The sequence below is a fragment of the Anolis sagrei genome, chromosome 3, assembly GCF_037176765.1.
Source record: "Anolis sagrei isolate rAnoSag1 chromosome 3, rAnoSag1.mat, whole genome shotgun sequence".
NCBI classification, from domain to species: domain Eukaryota; kingdom Metazoa; phylum Chordata; class Lepidosauria; order Squamata; family Dactyloidae; genus Anolis; species Anolis sagrei.
Window position 1 is genome coordinate 93,531,738 of NC_090023.1, and position 19,352 is coordinate 93,551,089.

At 38.9% G+C, this 19,352-nt stretch overlaps 1 protein-coding gene and 1 pseudogene across 4 annotated transcripts in view; both read right to left on the bottom strand.

The window, feature by feature from the left end:
• Positions 1-533: 533 nt before the first annotated feature.
• On the bottom strand, positions 534-2,764 carry LOC137096565 (claudin-1-like; annotated as a pseudogene).
• Positions 2,765-5,200: 2,436 nt separating this feature from the next.
• SHROOM2 (shroom family member 2) overlaps positions 5,201-19,352 on the bottom strand; it is a 140,128-nt gene continuing 125,976 nt past the window's right edge. For all 4 annotated transcript variants that reach the window (XM_060769933.2, XM_060769932.2, XM_060769934.2 and 1 more), the window contains 5 exons: positions 17,504-18,268; positions 14,905-15,456; positions 12,404-12,578; positions 9,536-9,808; positions 5,201-8,088 (listed from right to left, as the gene is read on the bottom strand). In XM_060769933.2, coding sequence (XP_060625916.2) covers positions 7,822-8,088; positions 9,536-9,808; positions 12,404-12,578; positions 14,905-15,456; positions 17,504-18,268 — 2,032 coding nt within the window. In that variant the 3' untranslated portion in view covers positions 5,201-7,821. The remainder of the gene's footprint in view (positions 8,089-9,535; positions 9,809-12,403; positions 12,579-14,904; positions 15,457-17,503; positions 18,269-19,352) is intronic.

Consider the following 19,352-nt stretch of genomic DNA (forward strand, 5'->3'; position numbering starts at 1 on the left):
GTCCCTTGCAAAGTTTAGTCTCAGGGCCCTTCCACACAGCTTTATATCCCAGACTATCAAGGCAGAAAATCCCACAATATCTGCTTTGAACTGGATTATCTGCATCCACACTCAGGGCCCTTCTACGCAGCCCTATATCCCAGAATATCAAGTCAGAAAATCCCACATTATCTGAGTGTGGACTCAAGTAACTCAGTTTAAAGCATATGTTGTGGGATTTTCTGCTTTGATATTCTGGGATATAGGGCTGTGTGGAAGGGTCCTGAGTCCACATTCAGATAATGTGGGATTTTCTGCCATTATATTTTCAGATATAGGGTTGTGTGGAAGGGCCCTCAAACATAAGCATTCACTCACAGTTTGACACTTAGTCATCTCTCTCACACACACTTGAAAAAGTAAAACAAAACACAGCCATGTTTAATTTTTAATGTTAGTTAAAACAAGATAATTTTATATTTAAATATATTTAACATAAAGTGAAAATAAAAACATTTCAATGTATCAGCAAACAGTAACTATAGCTAACTGTTTTAACTATTTAGACCTCTGCATATATTAAAATTTTGTTCTTCAGCTATGAGTTTGGCAAGATCCAGAGATAAGCCACAGTGAGAACACATTTGAATGTCACTTGTACTTATTGGTGGCTTTGGAGAAACCATAATGATAGGACTGCCTTTGTTGGACCTAATTGGACACTTCTAACTCAGAATAAAAAATGAACTCAGCAGCTGTAAACCTGAAACAAAAAACCCCACATATATACTAAAACCTACAGTCTGCTGGTTTGGAGGATAATGCAAATCAAACTCTTCACTTGACAGGACGGAATACATGCTCCATGAAAGTAGAACAAGAGTTATGAGACCGGAAACCAAATTTAGAATGGCGCCAACCATGAAAAAAGTGTGCCAAACTTTTTTCTGTCTTATGTTCTTGAAAACACTCCTCAAGGCAAAAGCCATGAAACCTATAGCGATGGACTGTATGATGAAAGGAGTTGTCCGAATACCAATCCCGATCTTGCCACTGCTGATGTCAGGTTCATTTTCTACATGCCAAATGCTCCATTCATCAGCTGATGTTAAAATAATGCACATGACCCAACCAATCGCAGCAAGGAGAAGGCCACATAAATGTAGGTAAGACATCTGGATTAGCCGGACTGAAGCCTCATTTCGACACCATTTCTTTCTAAGCCCCTTCTCCATGTTGACAAGTTTGCTGAAAATGAAACAAGACAGCCTGTATTGATGGAGTTCTGCACATGCACATACAAACAGAAACCTCTTTGTTTAGGAAAATGATACATAGGTAAACCCATCAACTAGTGTGAAAGAACCTTCTCCTATAACAAATATCCCCATATTCTACTTGACCCACAGAACCTTTGAACCTTTCTTCTGATCAGGAAAAGTAGTGATACACAAATGTATCCATCTCATAGTAGGAAGGAACCCCCTTGTAGGGCAAAAGGCTCCATGTCCTACTTGACCCATGGAAATGAATAGCTTACTGTTATAGATGTCAAGATTAATTCTTTCTATTGACAGGAATGGACTGGATGAGGGCAAAGAAAGCGAGGTGTGATCCAGACAACACAGAAGTGCTCTTGGTCAGTCACAAGCCAGATTAGGGAATAGGGATTGAACCTGTGTGGGATGGGATTCCACCAGATGACATCACGCCAAGGGCCCTTCTGTACTGCCAAAAAATTCGGGAAGAATTGGGTTATTTTAATCCACTTTCTCCAGATATGTTGTCCCCAAACCAAACCCAACCCCTGGGCTTTCCCTTCAGGGGTTCTCCCTCAAAAGTTGCCAGGAGCTCAAATTGCTCCGGAGGGGAAATGAGGGGCTGTGTATGTGTGGGCTCCATCCGGCTCTTTCAAGTTCCAGGAGCCAGAAGATCTGGGATGGTTGTGGGGATTGACCCCCCAGGATTGTGAAAGCAATTCTGGGAGTCTATCTCCACAGGCCCCACACCTACAAAATCCGAACCTTGCCTTAAGATCCAAATCTTTGCAGGTTTCTGACCTGAAACACAAGACTTGAATAGAACTGACAATCTCTGAAACAGAAGAAAAAATGTTTTTGAGCTCTTTGAGACATAAGACCTGAATCTGGATTCTGATCGGTCAAAGATGCACCTGAACAACAGACTTGCCACAATGACAGCTAATGAGGCACTATGGAAACGGCTCTTTAGAGTTCTAGAACTGTTTAGAATGATGTCAAAGATCAAAGATAGATTCCTCCTTGGACTTTTGCAGCAGTGGGGGGCTTCTGGTACCCCAAATATTTAGGAGTAGTATTTGCTTATCATTGGACTTCAACTCTAACAGTGGTTTTTTTTTTTCAAAAATAGAAAGCAGTTCAGTTCCATGTGGTTACTAGTTCAATGTACACTAAATGCTGTAATCATATAACAATACCTGCAGGTTTCTTTTTTAAAATGTGCCATCCTTCTACTCCCCACTGAAAATAATAGACACTGTAGTTGTGTCAGTTATAAAGGTACTTTCATGCTTTATCCCAAGGCACCACAAGGAGGAGAAGTGAATCACTCCAACCTTTTGAATAACAATGTGGGTAGCTTGTCCCAAACGAATGAAGACAAATCGAAGTTACCTGCATCTTTTCATCTTGGAGGCAAGATGCTTCCAGATATGCCTCATGGACATTACACGGTTGTTGATATGTGGAATGTGGAGAAATTAACACATCACTCCCAATGTTGAAACATAACACTTAGTTTATATCGCTTAGTCAAGCATGCTGATTTATCAGTACGTAAAAACCTAAGAAACAAAAAGAAATCTATGTTTTGACTCAGGGAAGGAAACTTGACAATCGGAACAATCTGAAAGATTTTTGTTGATCAAGAAGGGAGCAGAGCAAAGCATTTTAAAGTCAACCCAACGATCTAGTTGTGGTTGTGATATTTTAACAGATCAACTACTTTCTTTATGTCTTCATATTCTTGACAAAAGTAAACTGAATGGCCAATTGGGACTGCACCAAATAAACTGATATTGTGAAGGACACACTTCAAGCTCCACTTTGTGTTATTAACGAACAGTCGTCATTCAGTTGCATCATAGATTGGAATTCTCAATTCCTCCATTAAACCATGTGTGTTATGGCAATACACAAAACCATCGTCACTTCGAAAGTACTGCAAAAATTCACCTTCTCTTGATCGAAAGTAGGATATCTTTGGTCCTCTTTCAAACACGTTTTTCCCATGTAGTACTGATGCTAGGAGTTCTGAAGCCTTTTTGATAGATCTAAATCTTGTGCCAAATCATTCAACTCATGCAGATCAAATCCCTTACAATTTCAAAATCTTCATTGTTGCTGTCACTTAATTCTTCACCATACTCCTGTTTTTCGAAAGAGGATAGTTCAATGAAAATGCACTGGGATTTAATCTGAATGAGGCACAGGGTGTATAGCTGATGGTAGACTAGGATGCTCTAGTTTACATTTATTTTTCTTGTTATACCAAGTAACAGTCACTTGAATGATCTCGGGGCTTTTACCAAACCATGGGTATACCAGTTGGCAATGTACCACATCTGTAAACTCTCAACACATCGCTTGCACACCTTGTGAGGGGCCCAAGAATTACCTTAATCACCAAGCTTTACTTTAAAATATGCAAAATAGGCTTGCCTGGCACTGATGTTTGTCGTTTGGGAGTGGTGAAACTGTCACAGATATAACAAAAAAAATGTGGGTTGTTTAGACTCTTAGAATAAGAAATAGCAGAGGCAGATGTGATCTGAAGGAAAGGAAATAAGTATATAAATCTGCTAATTCCTTGTATACTGATGAGAACTCAGACTACACTTCTTAATACGATTTTGCCCTACGCAAACTCAGTCTCTCAAAGGCCCTGGAAGTGAGTGACCGAAACTATTGTCTAGTCAAGGGAGGGAGGTTGGTGTTGAAAAATTAAGGACCAGGTCTATGTTCCCCAAAGCCCAAGAAATGTATTAAATATCTGAACAGGACATATATCTGAATTTTGGCACTGTTGCAACTTAAGAGCAGAAATCTTCGCTCTCTGGGTTGTTTTAGACAATTACATAGTCAAAGTAAAAGCCTCAGAAGACAAGGAAATATATCTCAATGCTTTAGCATTGCCCGAATTGCCTCTTTTAGACAAGATCATCAGTTTGCTGAAGTGCTGCAAAAAAGGCAATCAAGAAGGAAGCATGAAATAATGCGACTTCATACAGGGAAGAACATAAAGAAATCCATAAAAGACGCAAACCCTGAAGAATAGCAGGGGAAAGTGGTTTGGTGGGTCTTGAGGGCTTAACATATTTCTCCCAAATCCACTCTTCGAGTGCCTTTCATATACAAAAATCATTAGTACAATCTTTTTCACTCAAAGCTTTAAACCAGAAAGCTAGAACAGGCATATGAACACACATAGACTGTGGAGCTACCTTCCTACCATAAAGAGAAATGCATAAATTCAGAATATGGGTAACGGGAACTGGCTATCCCTTTCATAGGCCCGAAGATGTAAATCTTGAAGATGTAAAACTTGGATGTAGGCCTTCCTAGTAGGCTTTAGTCTCCACTTCACAGCCTTCTCCTGGCCTCCTTCTGGCTGCAGCATTCTTCTTGTGGAACTCCACCAACCCACTTGGTGGAGTTTTCACTGTTTCCACTTCCAAATATCTGCTGCAGCTCCACCATCTGCCTTGCTGCTTCACCTTGTCTTATTGTCACACCACCTGCCTTGCTGCTCTAGCACTGCTTCCCTTCTACCTTATTTCTTTGATGTGTCTGCCAACTGGAAATGCAGCTTTTATACTCTACCTCATAAACAGACTGAAGACCAAGACCTACCTCCAGTTGTCTCTTATCCAGCCAGTGATTTTAACTACTAGGTTTAATCCCATTAGCAGCCTATTTCTGCTGTCCTGCTGTCATGCTCCCCAAGGTACAGCCTACTAGGGAAAGAAGAGCCAGCTGCCAGAAGAAAATTGTGGCCCCCAAAGGACTCTTCTCCTGCCCTCGTCACAACAGTGGTGCCCAGGAAGTCAGGTGAGCAGTTTCTTTTTATCCTGGAAGGAAGATGTATCCAGATATGTATAATTGTGATGCATATCCGGAAGTATTTGCATTATACTATTGTTATGTGAATTATGGTGAAATTAGCAAATCACTCACAATGCTGAAACACAATATTTAGTTTATTTCCCTTAGTCAAGCATGATGATTTATCAGTAGGTAAATATTTAAGGAACAAAAAGATTTTTTTTTAACTCAGGGTAGCAAACCCAAAGGGACAATGGGAAAAATCAGAAAGATATTTTTTCACTGTACAAAAAATGTCTCAAAATTGCAATGACCCATAAGGTGAAAAAGAGATCATTCACCTATAGATGCCAAACGCGATTAGCACCAAATTCTCTGCCTTACAAAGTGCCAATAGAGCTATTTATAGAATTATCTACAGCTACAGGGCAAAGCCCGCTTCCAGAGAACCTGCTCACAAAAACAATTTAGAAAAGAAATGGAAACATAGAAATGTGGAAGGCAAGATGAAGGTTGTGAAGAAACAACTGATTCAGAAAAGGATTAAATACAACTGTACATAAATTTTCATATTGCTATCTTCATAAGAATTAACATGATTTAATTTGCAGTACTGCATACATATTGAAGTTATATTTGGAGCTTAAATACACAAATGAAACCATTACAACAGTATTTATGTAGGTGTGTGCATATATATCAATATATGTGTCTTTGTGAAAGTTTGCACTGACAAAAGTTCTTTAAAAGCTGTTCATTTGAACTTGGCTATATAATCAGGGAGGAAGAAAGGGATTGCAAGGCAATGTGGAATTTTTGACCACAAATTGTTTAGAAACATCAGATGTTGACAAATATTGAAAACATGTTGGGAGTTTTATGAACAGTATTACATTATTATAATTATTATAATTATAATTATTAACTTTATTTATACTCCGCCTTTCTCCCCATGGGGACTCAACCTTAAACATTAGGGGCAGCTAGTGTGACTACAACCATTGAAGGAACTTGACGCCAGAAGAGTGTGTAGGAATGATTTGTGGCTGTTATTTGCTATCAAGTCTACTTCAATTTATGGTGACCCTAGGAATGAAATCCCCAAGAGCCCAGGCCATCAACTACTGGCTCAGCACTTGCAAATTGAGGGCCGTGGCTCCCTTGATGAAGTCAATCCACCTGTTAATTGGTCTCCTGAGATAAAGACTTTTCTTTCCACAAAATTCAAATTAGTTCCACATTTTAAAGAGGCAGAAAGTCCAAGTTTTAAGTGTCACTTAAACCATTTCACAGTAAAACTATAAAAAAGAGGCTGAACAAAGAAAATAAGAAAAACATATTAAAAAGTTTAAAACATATTTTTTTAAAAAAGGTTTGCTGGGACTAGCAATAAAAGATTTTACAGTAGTAATTTTATGTTTAGTTTTGAAGACCTAATTATTTGTGAAATGGAGCAGGAACCAAAGGTCCCCTTAGGACTGTGATATCTGTCAATAGAAAAGTACTGACTTGCTTCAGTACTTATATTGAAGTGAGTGGATGGGTGTAAATATGAATATATTCAACCTACATATGGTAAGCAAGGACTTTATGTTACTTGCAGAAGAAAAAGAAGAAAAGATAAAAAATTAAAAACAAACCTAGATGGAGCGACCGCATGCACTACAAAAACATTTCACTGTTAGTAGGATGACCACCAAGTGTGATTAAAAAAAATCTCTGGCACCTAGTGTAATGTAGAACTAGTTCTCCCCTGTTTTACAGATCTGAAAACATCATAATCAAGTCCTTCATGACCTCATTCATCTCATCCCACTGCTGACCTATTATTCAAGTAATAACTGGAATGGAATAGATCTTGCAAAAAGCAATTTCTAATTTTCAAATTGAGTTGCCACGGTCTCTTATTATAAGGGATTTCCTTATTTGACAGGCAGAAAGCTTGTTTTTTTAGAGGCTGGCAAATGTTTCTTATTATAAGAGAAATGTCTCTTATTATAAGAGACATTACTTATTTTGAAAGTCAGGAAGCTTACCCCTTACAGGACTAGACTGTCCCATATCTGAAGCTTGGAAAGTTTTTCCTTTTTTGTGGATTTATCAGGGTGGTAATAAAATAACATATATTTTTGGTTCAAGGTCCTTCGTAAAGACAGAAAGGTGACACCAAGGACTTTCCTGACTGAGTAAAGCCACAGGAAGGTGTTTAAAGGAACCAAATAGCTGCCATGCAAACACACAATTCCCTAAGTGTGCTTGGAAGTAGTTTTATTGCAGTTTGATAAAAGATCTACTTATCCAAACAGTTCTGACATTATTTTTTTAAAGACAGGTATTAGGCAACATTAATTCAAAAAGCATCCAACTGTGTGTACTTTTAAAAATGCCACTGAACCTCACCAACTTAAATACAAGACTATAAAGTCCCTAAAATCAATAGTCTTCAATGTTATTTTCCACGGCTTTCACTGCAGCCTGAATAGAATTTGAACATAGTTTATTTTTTCAAAAACAACAGGGTACTCATGCAAAATTGCCCCATTTTCCTTGATATGATGAACCGAAGCACAGAATCTATGGTCTGTATGATAAAAGGAAATCCAAAGGAGTCTCTAGAAATGCAAATCAACCCACATAGAAACAAAGGCTAGCATTCTTGCTTTTATGATGTTCTTTCTTTAGTTAGGCTCCTCCTAGCAATCAAAGAAGTTGTATATGCATCAACACTGCCCAAGGCATGCTGTTCCTTTTGAGAGTGTCATTTGGGTCTTTCAGGCTGCAGACTGTCAGTCAGACACTTGAGCTGCTCCTCCCCAAGTTTGATTTTGTCCTCCAGCTCCCGCTGCTCAATTATGAGCGCTGATTTCATCTTGACAAAGTGTTCATAATCCGCAAGGCTCTCATCATTCAGGTAGTTGGCCAAAATGTCAAATACAATGCGCTCCCTTCGATCCAGATTTTCCTTCAACTCCTTGGCATCTTCATGCTGTTGCGTCAGCAGTTTCTGCTTTTCTTCCAGGACCCGCTTGTTGGGGAGAAAGGAAAGGAACACCATTATTCCAAAATTCCAGTGCAGATTGTCTATTACATTTCCACCAGATCCCAGTTATGATTTTAAAAAGTTCAATAGATTTCGAAACAGGCTGCATCCAAGTTTATGGAAGTGAACACCTACTTACGCGAAAGGACATTTCCCTCCCTTCATCCACACTTCAACCCAAATTCGGCTCTGAGCAGGACCCTTCCTCTTCCAAGCAGATTTGGAAGAGGGCCACAGAGGTGGAGAGCAACCTATGCAACTAATGTGTGCTATTTGGTTGGCAGGTGGACATTTTCAATTGAGAACACAGACATTTATAAATGCAGAAAGGTTTTCTTCTCAAACTTCAGGTTACAGATGCACCATCACATCAAAATGCTCATATTAAATGTATAACTCCTGCTGATTTCGATTTGCTTGAGCTTAAACTTTACCATCCATCTAAACAATATTCCAAAAAGCTTATTTTTCATTTGTTCAGCTATAATGTTGGAAATGAGAGGAAGCATAGAACCCTTCCTCATCCCAGTTTATACAACTAGAGTTTGATTTACAGGAAAGGAGATTCCATCTGAACATTAGGAAGACTTTCCTGATAATGAGAGCTGTTCAACAGTGAAACTCACTATTGCAGAGTGTGATGGAGGGTTGTTTTTTTTTGGCAACTTTTAAACAGAGATTGCATGAGCATCTCTCTGGGGTGTTTTGTGGTTTTCCTGCATGTCAGGATGCTGGACTGGATGGTCTTTGTGGTCTCTTCCAACTCTATGATTCTAGTAACATAAATCTCTACTGCACATAGACATTTTCTTCTGCAAAAATCAAGGATCTGAGAATGATCACTAGAAGCACAATATGGTTTAACAGGTCAGTTAATTAAGATGATATTTATTAAAGGGAATAAAATGGAGAAAGGTAGGAACAGAAAAACATAGAAAATAAGGTGACGAGACTGTAAAAGGAAGACTACAAGACTGAAACAGAGACCACAGAAAGGGAAACAAGACACTAAAATGGAACTCGATTTAGAGATGACATAGACATTACAGTTTCTTCAGTCATAGGATGAATTTTTAATTTTGCTATTTAAAAAAGGAAGAAATGTTACAAAAGTATTTAATGCATCTCAAATAGAATGAAAAGTTGCTTCCACAACTACATGATATTCACTATGCTGATAGGATATGTTAAAAGATGTGATGATGAATAGGAGCAGCTCGATATTTGCATTTCTGCATGCCATTCAAGATCTTGGACTTTCCACTTCTCTCCTGTCATGGCTGACCTTTTGTCGTTTTTGTATTAGGTTCATTTTATATTTGGGAGGCTCTCATACTTCTAAAGTCCCAACCTAGCTCTATTTATTGAGAAAATTGACTTAAATGGACAGTTCCTTTCTTAAATACAACAGCAACACAGCACATCACCTTACCCGCTCTTCTGCAGAGGCATTTTCATCCAAGTTGTTTATTGCATTTTCTACCCGGGCTAATCGACCAGAGAGAGACAGCAAGAGGTTGACTACTTTGTCTAGATCTCCAATGAACATCCGAAACTTGTCAAACTCATTGGGTTTGCAGACCTCTTTTACAAGGGACTCCACTTCATCTCCAAGTAGGTTGTTGGCCTGAATGTCTTCCAGGAGAGTTTCCCGTGCTTCTCGCAGAACCTGCAGCTTTCGGCTTATGCTATCTATAAGCTCTTGCTAAAAAATGAAGAAAAAATAAGAAAGTTTATGAGGCACAGTTGATACAACCTAGATCTAGGCGGGTTAGCTGTCAATTGAAGAAAAGAGGAGAAGGTGGGAAATCTTCCCATGGACCCAGAAGAAACATTGGATCTCAATTGTAGGATTGTTTATATTACTTCGAAATACTGGATTGGGTACAGTGTTACTTATGTATAGATTTAGTCACGCGCTAGAGGAAGGAAACAATTGTATTCAACTTCTTTCTTTGCAGACTTTCAGCTCCCTGAAAATGCCCGAGTTAGGAAATATTATTGGTCTATTATAATTCCCAAAATCACTTAGCCAGCATCTGCACACCATGCAAACTGAGCAACTTTTCCAAGCTCTGAGAAGTGTTGCACAGAGTTGGCAGACCCTTACTGAATGAGGCGAGTTATGGGGTCCTGCCATGAGGTGCAGGGATTTTCTGAAAAACGAGTAGCAACACCTTCTGCATGCATGCTGCACTCAAATGTTTATGGATGTTCACCACATTTTCATTTTCATGAACCTAGAATTCAATTACAGCTCATTGCTTATAATGGGCATCTGCAACTGATGTCATTTTAACAGTTCACTACAGCTCCATGATCTGTCAGAATTTCTTAAAACCTGGTACACACGTGGGAGAAACATCAGATTTCAAGCATGCAAAAAAGCACTTTGTTAATGGCTGAGCAAACCAATGTTGGCATTATTTTAACAACGCTTGTATTTCCTACCCTGGTTGGCTCTGGTGTTTTCTGGGTCTTGGGCAAAGGTCTTTCATATTTCCCTACCCCACCTGATGCTTTGAGCTAGAGAAGACAGAGATACTATTTGGGGCCTTCAATGTGTAAGGTATGTGCTATGTTTGCTCCCCCGATATAGGTATCCAGCTCTCCAATGAGCTCTACTTATTTCTAGTTTTCTAGTATATAAAGGAGTCCTGACAGGCTATTTACATGGTAGCTACTATCTACATGATTACTTATTCTACATTAAGGTGAACGGACTGGAATGATTTTTCAGTTCTCCATTCTGTAAGAATATCAACAATATATTCTCTCTCCCCATTATATAGGTAAGATGAAGAAAGATTTGAACAATCAAGAATTGTTTCTTGTATAGAAGACTATTTTGTTCTGGTAGTCTTAAAGTCACTTCTAACTTTTAACAATCCTAAAGTGAATCTAGAACAGTGGTTCTCAACATGTAGGTCCCCAGATATTTTGGTTTTCAACTCCCAGAAATCATGCCAGCTGGTAAATTGACTGGGATTTCTGGGAGTTGTAGGCCAAGACATCTGGGGGCCTACAGGTTGAGAACCACTGATCTAGAGCCTACAATTATGGCTCTTGGAAGCTAAGCAGAGTCAGCTCTGGTTTGTACTTGGAAGGGAGGGTGCCAACAAATATCAGGCAATATAGGCTATTTTTCAGAAGAAGGTACTGGAAAAAAATACCTAAGAAAATTCATAGAATTGCCAAAAGTCAACATCTAATTTGAAAGAGTTGTGACTTGCCCAAGATCATCCAGCGGCTGAGGAGGGACTCAAACCCTCTCTTACCAGAGTCCTAGTCCAACACTCAAATTGCTACACCACAGAAGCTCAAAACTTTGTTCTTGTACTCGAAAGAAACTCCTAGGATTAGAACTTTTTATTTCCAAATGTGTGTCTTTTGCACTAGTTCAGATTATGAAATCATGCAAGTCTGAAGTCTGCCTCTCGTTATTCTAGAATATGAGAAGTGTATCATCCATTAAATTTAGCTGTTCTTTCTAGTAAGCAGAAAGGGTATTTGCAACCAGCAGAAATATTGTGACTTGATTTCTTGTTCAGCCTGAGATGGGCTTTCCTCTCCTGTGTTTCCTTCATTGGAGTATCATGTCCCGTGGTGATGGTCCAATAAGTCTGATAAAAAGACCAGCTGCTACTACTTCTACTGCCCTTTATGTAGGAGGGGACACATTTCTGAAGGAGAGGATTTTCCTTACCTACAGATAAGAAGAAAAGCAAACCACAGACCACGTACTAAAATACAATCTGAGCCCTGCCACCTGTACAATAGAAGACCTTCTCACAGCAACAACAGAGGCATTCCAAGTGGCCAGCTTCTGGTCAAAGGACATTTAGCATAATACCAAGTTTTCAAATTTATTTATTTATTTATTTATTTATTCATTCATTCATTTCTGATATTTCTATCCCGCCTTTCCCAAGCCCGAAGGTGACTCAAGGCGGCTTACAAATTGGCAGAAATTTGATGCCATAACAATCAACCATATACAATTAAAACAGCATTATAAAATCAATATAAAATCATTTTTGCGTTTTTAAATACATGTTAACTCTACCCTCAACTCGCTTCTGACATGATAAATAAAATCAACATATTGGAATTTAGATTAGGAAAATTGGAAAATCAAAAAGTCAACTACTATGTGAAGAGGGTAACAAAAATCGTGGCATAGTTAGTAATGTCAATGTGTTTCACAACATTGTGTTTTTACTATATTTGGTTTGAGAACACTTCACAGAGCTCATGGCTACCAACAGCGAGTAACCCATACAAAGGAAAGCCAGCTCACCTTCTTCTCAGACAAATCATGGTCCAGCTCATCCTCAGAATCCTCCTCTTTTTGCTGCTGCTGCTGCTGCATATCCTTCATTTTAATCAAGAGTTCTGCCTTGGGGGCAGAGGTGCTGTAGTAGGTGGAGTTGGTTGTCAAGGGGATGCCCAGAGGCAGACACGGTTCTTCTTTCCTAAGCAGAGAATTAAAAGAAATCACTTTCTAGAATTCTGCACACTAAAGGGAATACAACAGTAGCTTTGCAGCACTGAATACCACAAGCAAATTGTTGGCTTAAGAAAAAGATTTGCAACTACAGCAGCACTATAGGTCCAACGGCATCCATAATATAATAGTACCATTTGGGCACTCTTAGAACCCAGAGACAGGTAGTTAAAAGAATCTACCAAAATTATTGCCTGAAAGTGCTGATTTCTACTTTGCCTCCTAATTAACGCTCTCTATCACTACTTATATATCCATGCCCATCCTTGATTATATGGGCAGTGGGAGGGAGACAGCATTTAAACCTCTTTGGGGCTTTCATTAGCCTTGACTATAAAATCCCATAAGCACACCTTTTAGTCAAAAACACAGCAGTTTGTGTTTCATTATCTACAATTCTAATGCTTGAAAGACTCTGTTACTAAAGCCAACCATCTCTTAAATTCCAGAAGCGTTTTTAAAAAAGAAAATGGATTGAGAAGACATATAATAAAGTAGAAATCGTAGTAATTATTTAACATGCAAGAGAAATTGTAGCATTGGCTTATTTCCAGTCTGATTATTTACACGTTTGTTTGGTAGAAGGATCCTGGGTACTGCTGTCTTGTATTGAGTCAGACTGTCGGTCCCATCCAGGCCAAGTCTTAGTGATGCCAATGGCCCTCCTGGATTTCAGATATTTGGAAAGGCATGATATTTTTAGAGATCGTAACCTTTTAGAAAACCAGAATCTCCATAACCTTTTGTAAAATTATGACCTTCCAGAGAAGAGCCAAAACCTCTTTAGAGTAAAATCTTATCTTCAGCAGTATATAATCATATGTACTTATGCAAGGCAATTTGGCTTTCAGTTGTTAGACTGATCTGTCAGGAACAGAGATTATGCCAATGCACAAAATATAGCAGTTCTTCAGAAGTGTTCTTTTAAATGCCCAAAACATCTACTCTCCCATAAAGTATTTTGTTTCTATGTCATGCTCTCAAGAGAAAAAATAAAGTAGACTTCGTTAAAAGTAACATATTTGGTTTACTCACAACCTTCATGTATTCAGCATACAGGTACATAACTTGTCACTCCAGTTACAGATAGGTTTTGAAGTAGTTTATGTGTGCAGATAACACAGGGCATCTTTCTTATAATCAACAGCAACATAAGTTTGCTCTTAACAGTCCAAAGTCTCATAGTGTCTTTGTCCCCTAAAATGGAGCCTGAGATCTGAACAGTCCCAGATCTGATCATGTGGTCTGCAGCCCCTCCCACAACCTCAAGAAACATAAAGTAAAGGGAAAGCTGCATACCAAAACATATTTATACAATACAGCATACAAACAGAATCATATACAAATGAATTACTCGTGGAGGCCTGAAGAAGATTGCTATTTACAACACAGATGGATTCCTTACCATACCTAGACACCTAGAGATCCTGGGTATTATCAGATTGTAACATCACCAAGCTTTTCAACATTTGGTTCATTGTCACAGAAACAAGGCCTTCAACCATACAAATATATACCTTCAACTGCACTTGGTTATGTTAATTTGCCTTTAGTCTGAATTCTTCTGAGACTGCTCATAAGCTTCCTGGTGTATTTTAATTAAAACTGGACACAAATAAATCAAAATGTTCTTATTAAGGTACATTAAACCCAGAGCTTGTGTTGATTAAAAGATTACCGCTGCTAATGGTGAATACATGGTATTGATTTTGAGTACAAAGTTTGTTCAAAGCATTAAACCCAATTGTAGTTTGTTTAAGAACTGCAACTCTTGAAGCAGGCTCCAGAACAGCTTAATTGAACAGTTTAAGAATTAGCACCCAGTTGCCTTTGCGGCCAAATTTACACTTCAGCAAAGTCTGGGAGCCAATTTCCACCCACAATATATACTTAACATGTATGGATATGCTTTGGGAATGGATTGTTACTGGCTTTATGTGCACATGAAGTAATGCCTATATGAGAAACTGGTACCCATATAGACTTCAGCAAGGATGAGAGGAACCTTATTTCTTCATGATGCCTGCTTGCATAGGAGGAAGATGTCAAGTTGGACAGTACACTCCATTATCTTGGTTGGAATCAGTGCCATCTGGCTCCTTCCCTTGGACCAGTGTCTCTCTCTATGGCTATTGCATCTTTTTGCTAGAACATTAAACTAGGATTATGTAAACAATGGAACTTGAATTTGTTTTCTTCTTCCTTCCATGCCTTTTAGGTGCACTTTGGACAAAGCAATAAGGAAAATGTATGTTTGTAGTTAAAAAAATCAAAAAGAATACACAACTACTCACTTGTCTTCTGACGTTCTGGGTGAAGGAACTTTTAAAAGGAGCTTCCGGCGTTGTTGAGCTTCTTCCAAGAGATGTTCATCTTTTGGGAAGATTCCCACCATCAGGTCCATTGTGGTTTTTATTTTCATATTTGGGTCTAAGATATCTGCTAGTGATTTATCCTTGCCCACTATCTCTCTGGCTAATTCTTCTGACTTCCAGTCTTCGATTGTCTTCTCTTTGGCTCTGACATAGCTGGCGGTGTGGCCAGAAATATCAGTGTCCTTTGTGGGGGGCCCAAGTGCTTCCGCAGTCTGCAAATAAGGCAGTTTGGTTTTGCTCTCAGGCTCCGGCTCTACCCCTTGCCTTGTGTAAGCACAGAAGCGTGAGTAGGACTGTTCAGAAGTGCTGAGTGTTTTGATCTGGTCTTTCTCCAAGCCACTGGGTAAAGCAGGAGGCTCTATGGTACTCGCAAGGTTCTGTCGGCTTTCCTTCTCTGCATGGCTCTCGGAATGCACAATCTTGATCGGGACCATTTTTACTGTTGTGTTGTTATCCATAACTCGTTCAATTCTTGAAAAAAGAGAACAATATGAATTGATAAAATGGCACACTACATTTAATATGGAAAAACTGTATTTTTAACCTGTATGTTAATCAACTAAAATCTATTGCTGAACATGGGATCTTAAAAAACATATCAAAGTCTTTACCTATTCTAGAATTCATTTTTAATTCATCTTAATTTATGTCTATATAATGAATAAAGGTTAAGCTTTGTTTTGTACATTTAGGCTAAAAATGCTCAAAATCATATTTATGTTTATGAGTGGCTTCCTAGCACACCCTGGATGTGGACCCAAGAAGGCAATTCAACCTCCCTAAAGAGGCAACATTCACACCAATTATTTATCAGCTTAATTTGTGTGTACATTTTGAATGAGATGAAAAGCTAGTTTTGAAGACACTTAAAATCACTTGTAAGTGTGAAAGGATACTAGATTGTGTTACAGCTAGCTACTAGGGAAGAAGGAAAAGAGGACTGCTTTGAGTGCTGCTGCCATAACTGTGATTCTTCCTATCAATCATTTTGTACAGGGTCCAAAATTTGGGTTTTGTTTCAATATATATAAATGACGATGTGCAAGCAGCCAACAGATATTGTATATTTCTAAGCTACTTGTTTCATTAAAGTCAATCTCAAATATATGTGATGATAAATGAGATTATCCCTGAAATAACTCAAACTTAACATTGTCAAAGGGGGTGGGCATTGTGTGTAATCAATTCTCCTTATACATACTGCCGAACACTGTCATATTTTCTTACAAGAAAAGCACTCAGTTCCCCACTTGACACTCTTCCCAAACAAGGTATATACTTTTTGACACAGACAACTAAGATAATTCAGGGGTTTCTTGCCACACCACTGATTTTTCAATAAGTAAATGTCTACATAGTTTTAAATAGTAAATATTAACGGTAAACATTTTATCTCCATGGATCAGGGAAGTAAAATAAAATTAATCCTTTGTTACTGTCTCAATTTGGTATTATTGAATACATAGAAATTTCATATCTGCAGCTGTTTGTGTTGAAGCCCTCATATGAATCAAAATCTTTACTGTAATGTAAACAGTAGATGTGGTACACAAATTCTCATCAACCCTGCAGCTTATGAACTTTAAAAACCCATTATGAAGTAATTGTGAATTGTATGAACAGCACCTTGTCTACTTTGCCTTTTCTTGTTTAGAAACACCATATTTACTTTTATCACCTGCTGTTCATTCTTTACCTAGTTATAGATTCTCTGCTCTCTTATCTGGACTCTATTCAGGAGTCAGGCCGAGACAGTTTGCTGAAGCCAAGCACATTACGCAGAGAGCTGCATTTGAGAGATATGTGATATGTCTTAGGACAAATTAGTGACTGCACTTATAAATTTGCAAAATGCAAATTCCAGTTTCAATTTTTTTGCTTCCCTTTCAAATAAATGCCAGATTTAGACACTGGCATTGAAGCCAAATTGCATAAGAAGAATTCCCAAATGGTGTGTGTGTGAGAGAGCAGCATTCCTTTTTTTGCAGATTAGTAGTAGTATATAAATTTTGTCTAATGTTTTCGCTTTATGAATTACACTTGCCTCTTTCCTCAAGTTCTGTATTATTAAAAGACATATTTTAATGTTAAAACAACAGCATATAAATAAATAGTGCCACAGTTTGTTTGGAATGCTAAGTATTAGATACACATTAGATCATTTATTTAACCTAAACATTGGAGCCCCTGGTGGCGCAATGGGTTAAACCTTTGTGCCAGCAGGACCTCTGACCAAAAGGTCGGTGGTTCGAACCTAGGGAGAGGAATGAGCTCCCATCTGTAAGCTCCAGCTTCTCATGTAGGAACAGAAGAGAAGCCTACCACAGGATGGTAAAACATCCAGACGTGTCCTGGGCAACGTCCTTGGAGACAGCCAATTCTCTCACACCAGAAGCAACTTGCAGTTTCTCCAGTCACTACTCTCTCTCTCTCTCTCTCTCTCTCTCTCTCACACACACACACACACAACCCCAAAACATTAAGGCAGGGATTGTAAATTGTTTATAGACCAAATTACCTTGCTGGATTGTCATCCTGAACAGCCACAGGAGGTTTGTCTGTAAGCTTCTGGGGGGCAAACTGTGGTGAAGGGGACCTTGATGCCTCCATATCAGGTTTTAGATGGTTGCGATACGTTGAAGCAAGCACAGGTTCAGATCTGAGATGTGGTTTTTTTTCTAAGTGCTGACAAGCATTCTCTATGGATGCTGCTGGTTGGGGAGGATCTGGCAGCTCAGTGCAGGTATATTTTCCAACAATCTTTCCCGGAGTCTGAGAAGCAGGTGAGCTCACTGCAACCACGTTGGCAGCAGGAGAAGAGAGGGACTGAACAGACCTGTTGGGCACAGTCAGTGAAGACTCCGAGGAAGCAGCAAGTGATGCTGAAGAATTGTCCTGTCGCCTGGAGTTACTATCTCGTTTGGAAGGCGGAGGCCTGTGATGCACCGGCCCATGTTTTGTGTTCAGCAGTGCTGGATCTCCTTGCAGACCTTCCCCTCTTTTGCCTTGTGGATGGGAGAGGTAGTTCTCATCTGATATTTGCAGCTCAGAAATGCCAAGTGGCAACACATTATAATCTTTGCTTTTTTCACTCACATTTTCCTGCAAATATCTGTAATCGCTGGGCAATGTCCCTGATCTACTTCGGCTCCCGTGAGCTGCAGCTGTGGCCTGTCCTGTATGTGAGGGCCTACCAGATGCCTTCCATTTGTTTCCTACACTGTAATCCTGCTGAACTCTTCTTTCTCCAGGATGCCCTTCTGGGTACGCTGCATCACCTGGCCTAGGAAAAGAGGGTGGGTAAAATCACTGTTGTTTTTGTTATCATCATTGTAAGCATACAAGCATTTTACAACCTAAACAAAATATTCATTCAACTACTTAGAAACAGCTCCAAACTACTTTGACCATTCTACACCAAACTGATGCCTTCCAATGGCCCAGCTGTCTAGAGAGGATGGAAACTGTAGTCCAATCTCTCTGCTTAGCAGCAGGCTGGAGGAGGCAGACTTTCACAATAATCACAAGAAGTCTATGCTGTATTTCTAACAGAATGGGATGACTCAACCATACTGTCAGGGTTGATTAAGGTTATGTACTGCCTTGCTACGTGACATATCTATGAATTAACCCGAGGCACTGTGCATTCAACAACAAAAAAGAATGATTGGTTCTTCTGCATGCAGATTGAAGGAGTTTGTTTCTTTGGATAGAATTCTGTCAAAGCTTTAAAACCAGTGAAATACCTATAACCCAATAAATGCATGTCCTCTGACTGCAATTTCCACTCCCACTTCCTCCCACACTATATTAGATCATCCACAAAGAATTCAGACAGAAAGGTTATATTACAGATTATGATATAGAACAGCCACTATGTTATCAATACAAAATCCAGACTTTCTGATGCACAGATGTACAGACAGGGTGGAGGAAATGAAAACATTCTGCAAGATAAGAAATAGCATATTTGGGAAATCAGCCCCTCTAATTAAAACAGATTACTCCTATGATTTGAAAATAAATGTATTCCTATCTAGTAATGCTGATATGCCCTCTGGAGTATAAATAGATGCTTTTTTAAAAAAAGAAAGAGGGCCTATTTCATGCAGAGAATATTTTTTGGTCCTGAGTATTTAAGGATCTTTGGATAGTGCTGTGTGTATATGCCTTCAAGCTTTAAGTAATGGCCACTATTAATTAATTAATTAATTAATTAATTTACTGCACTTATATCCCGCCCTTCTCAACTGGGCTGTGGTGCAGCTAGTTAGTAGCCAGCTGCATTACATCACTACTGACCAAGAGGTCATGAGTTCAAAGCCAGCCCGGGTTGGAGTGAGCTCCTGACTTTAACAGTCTAGATT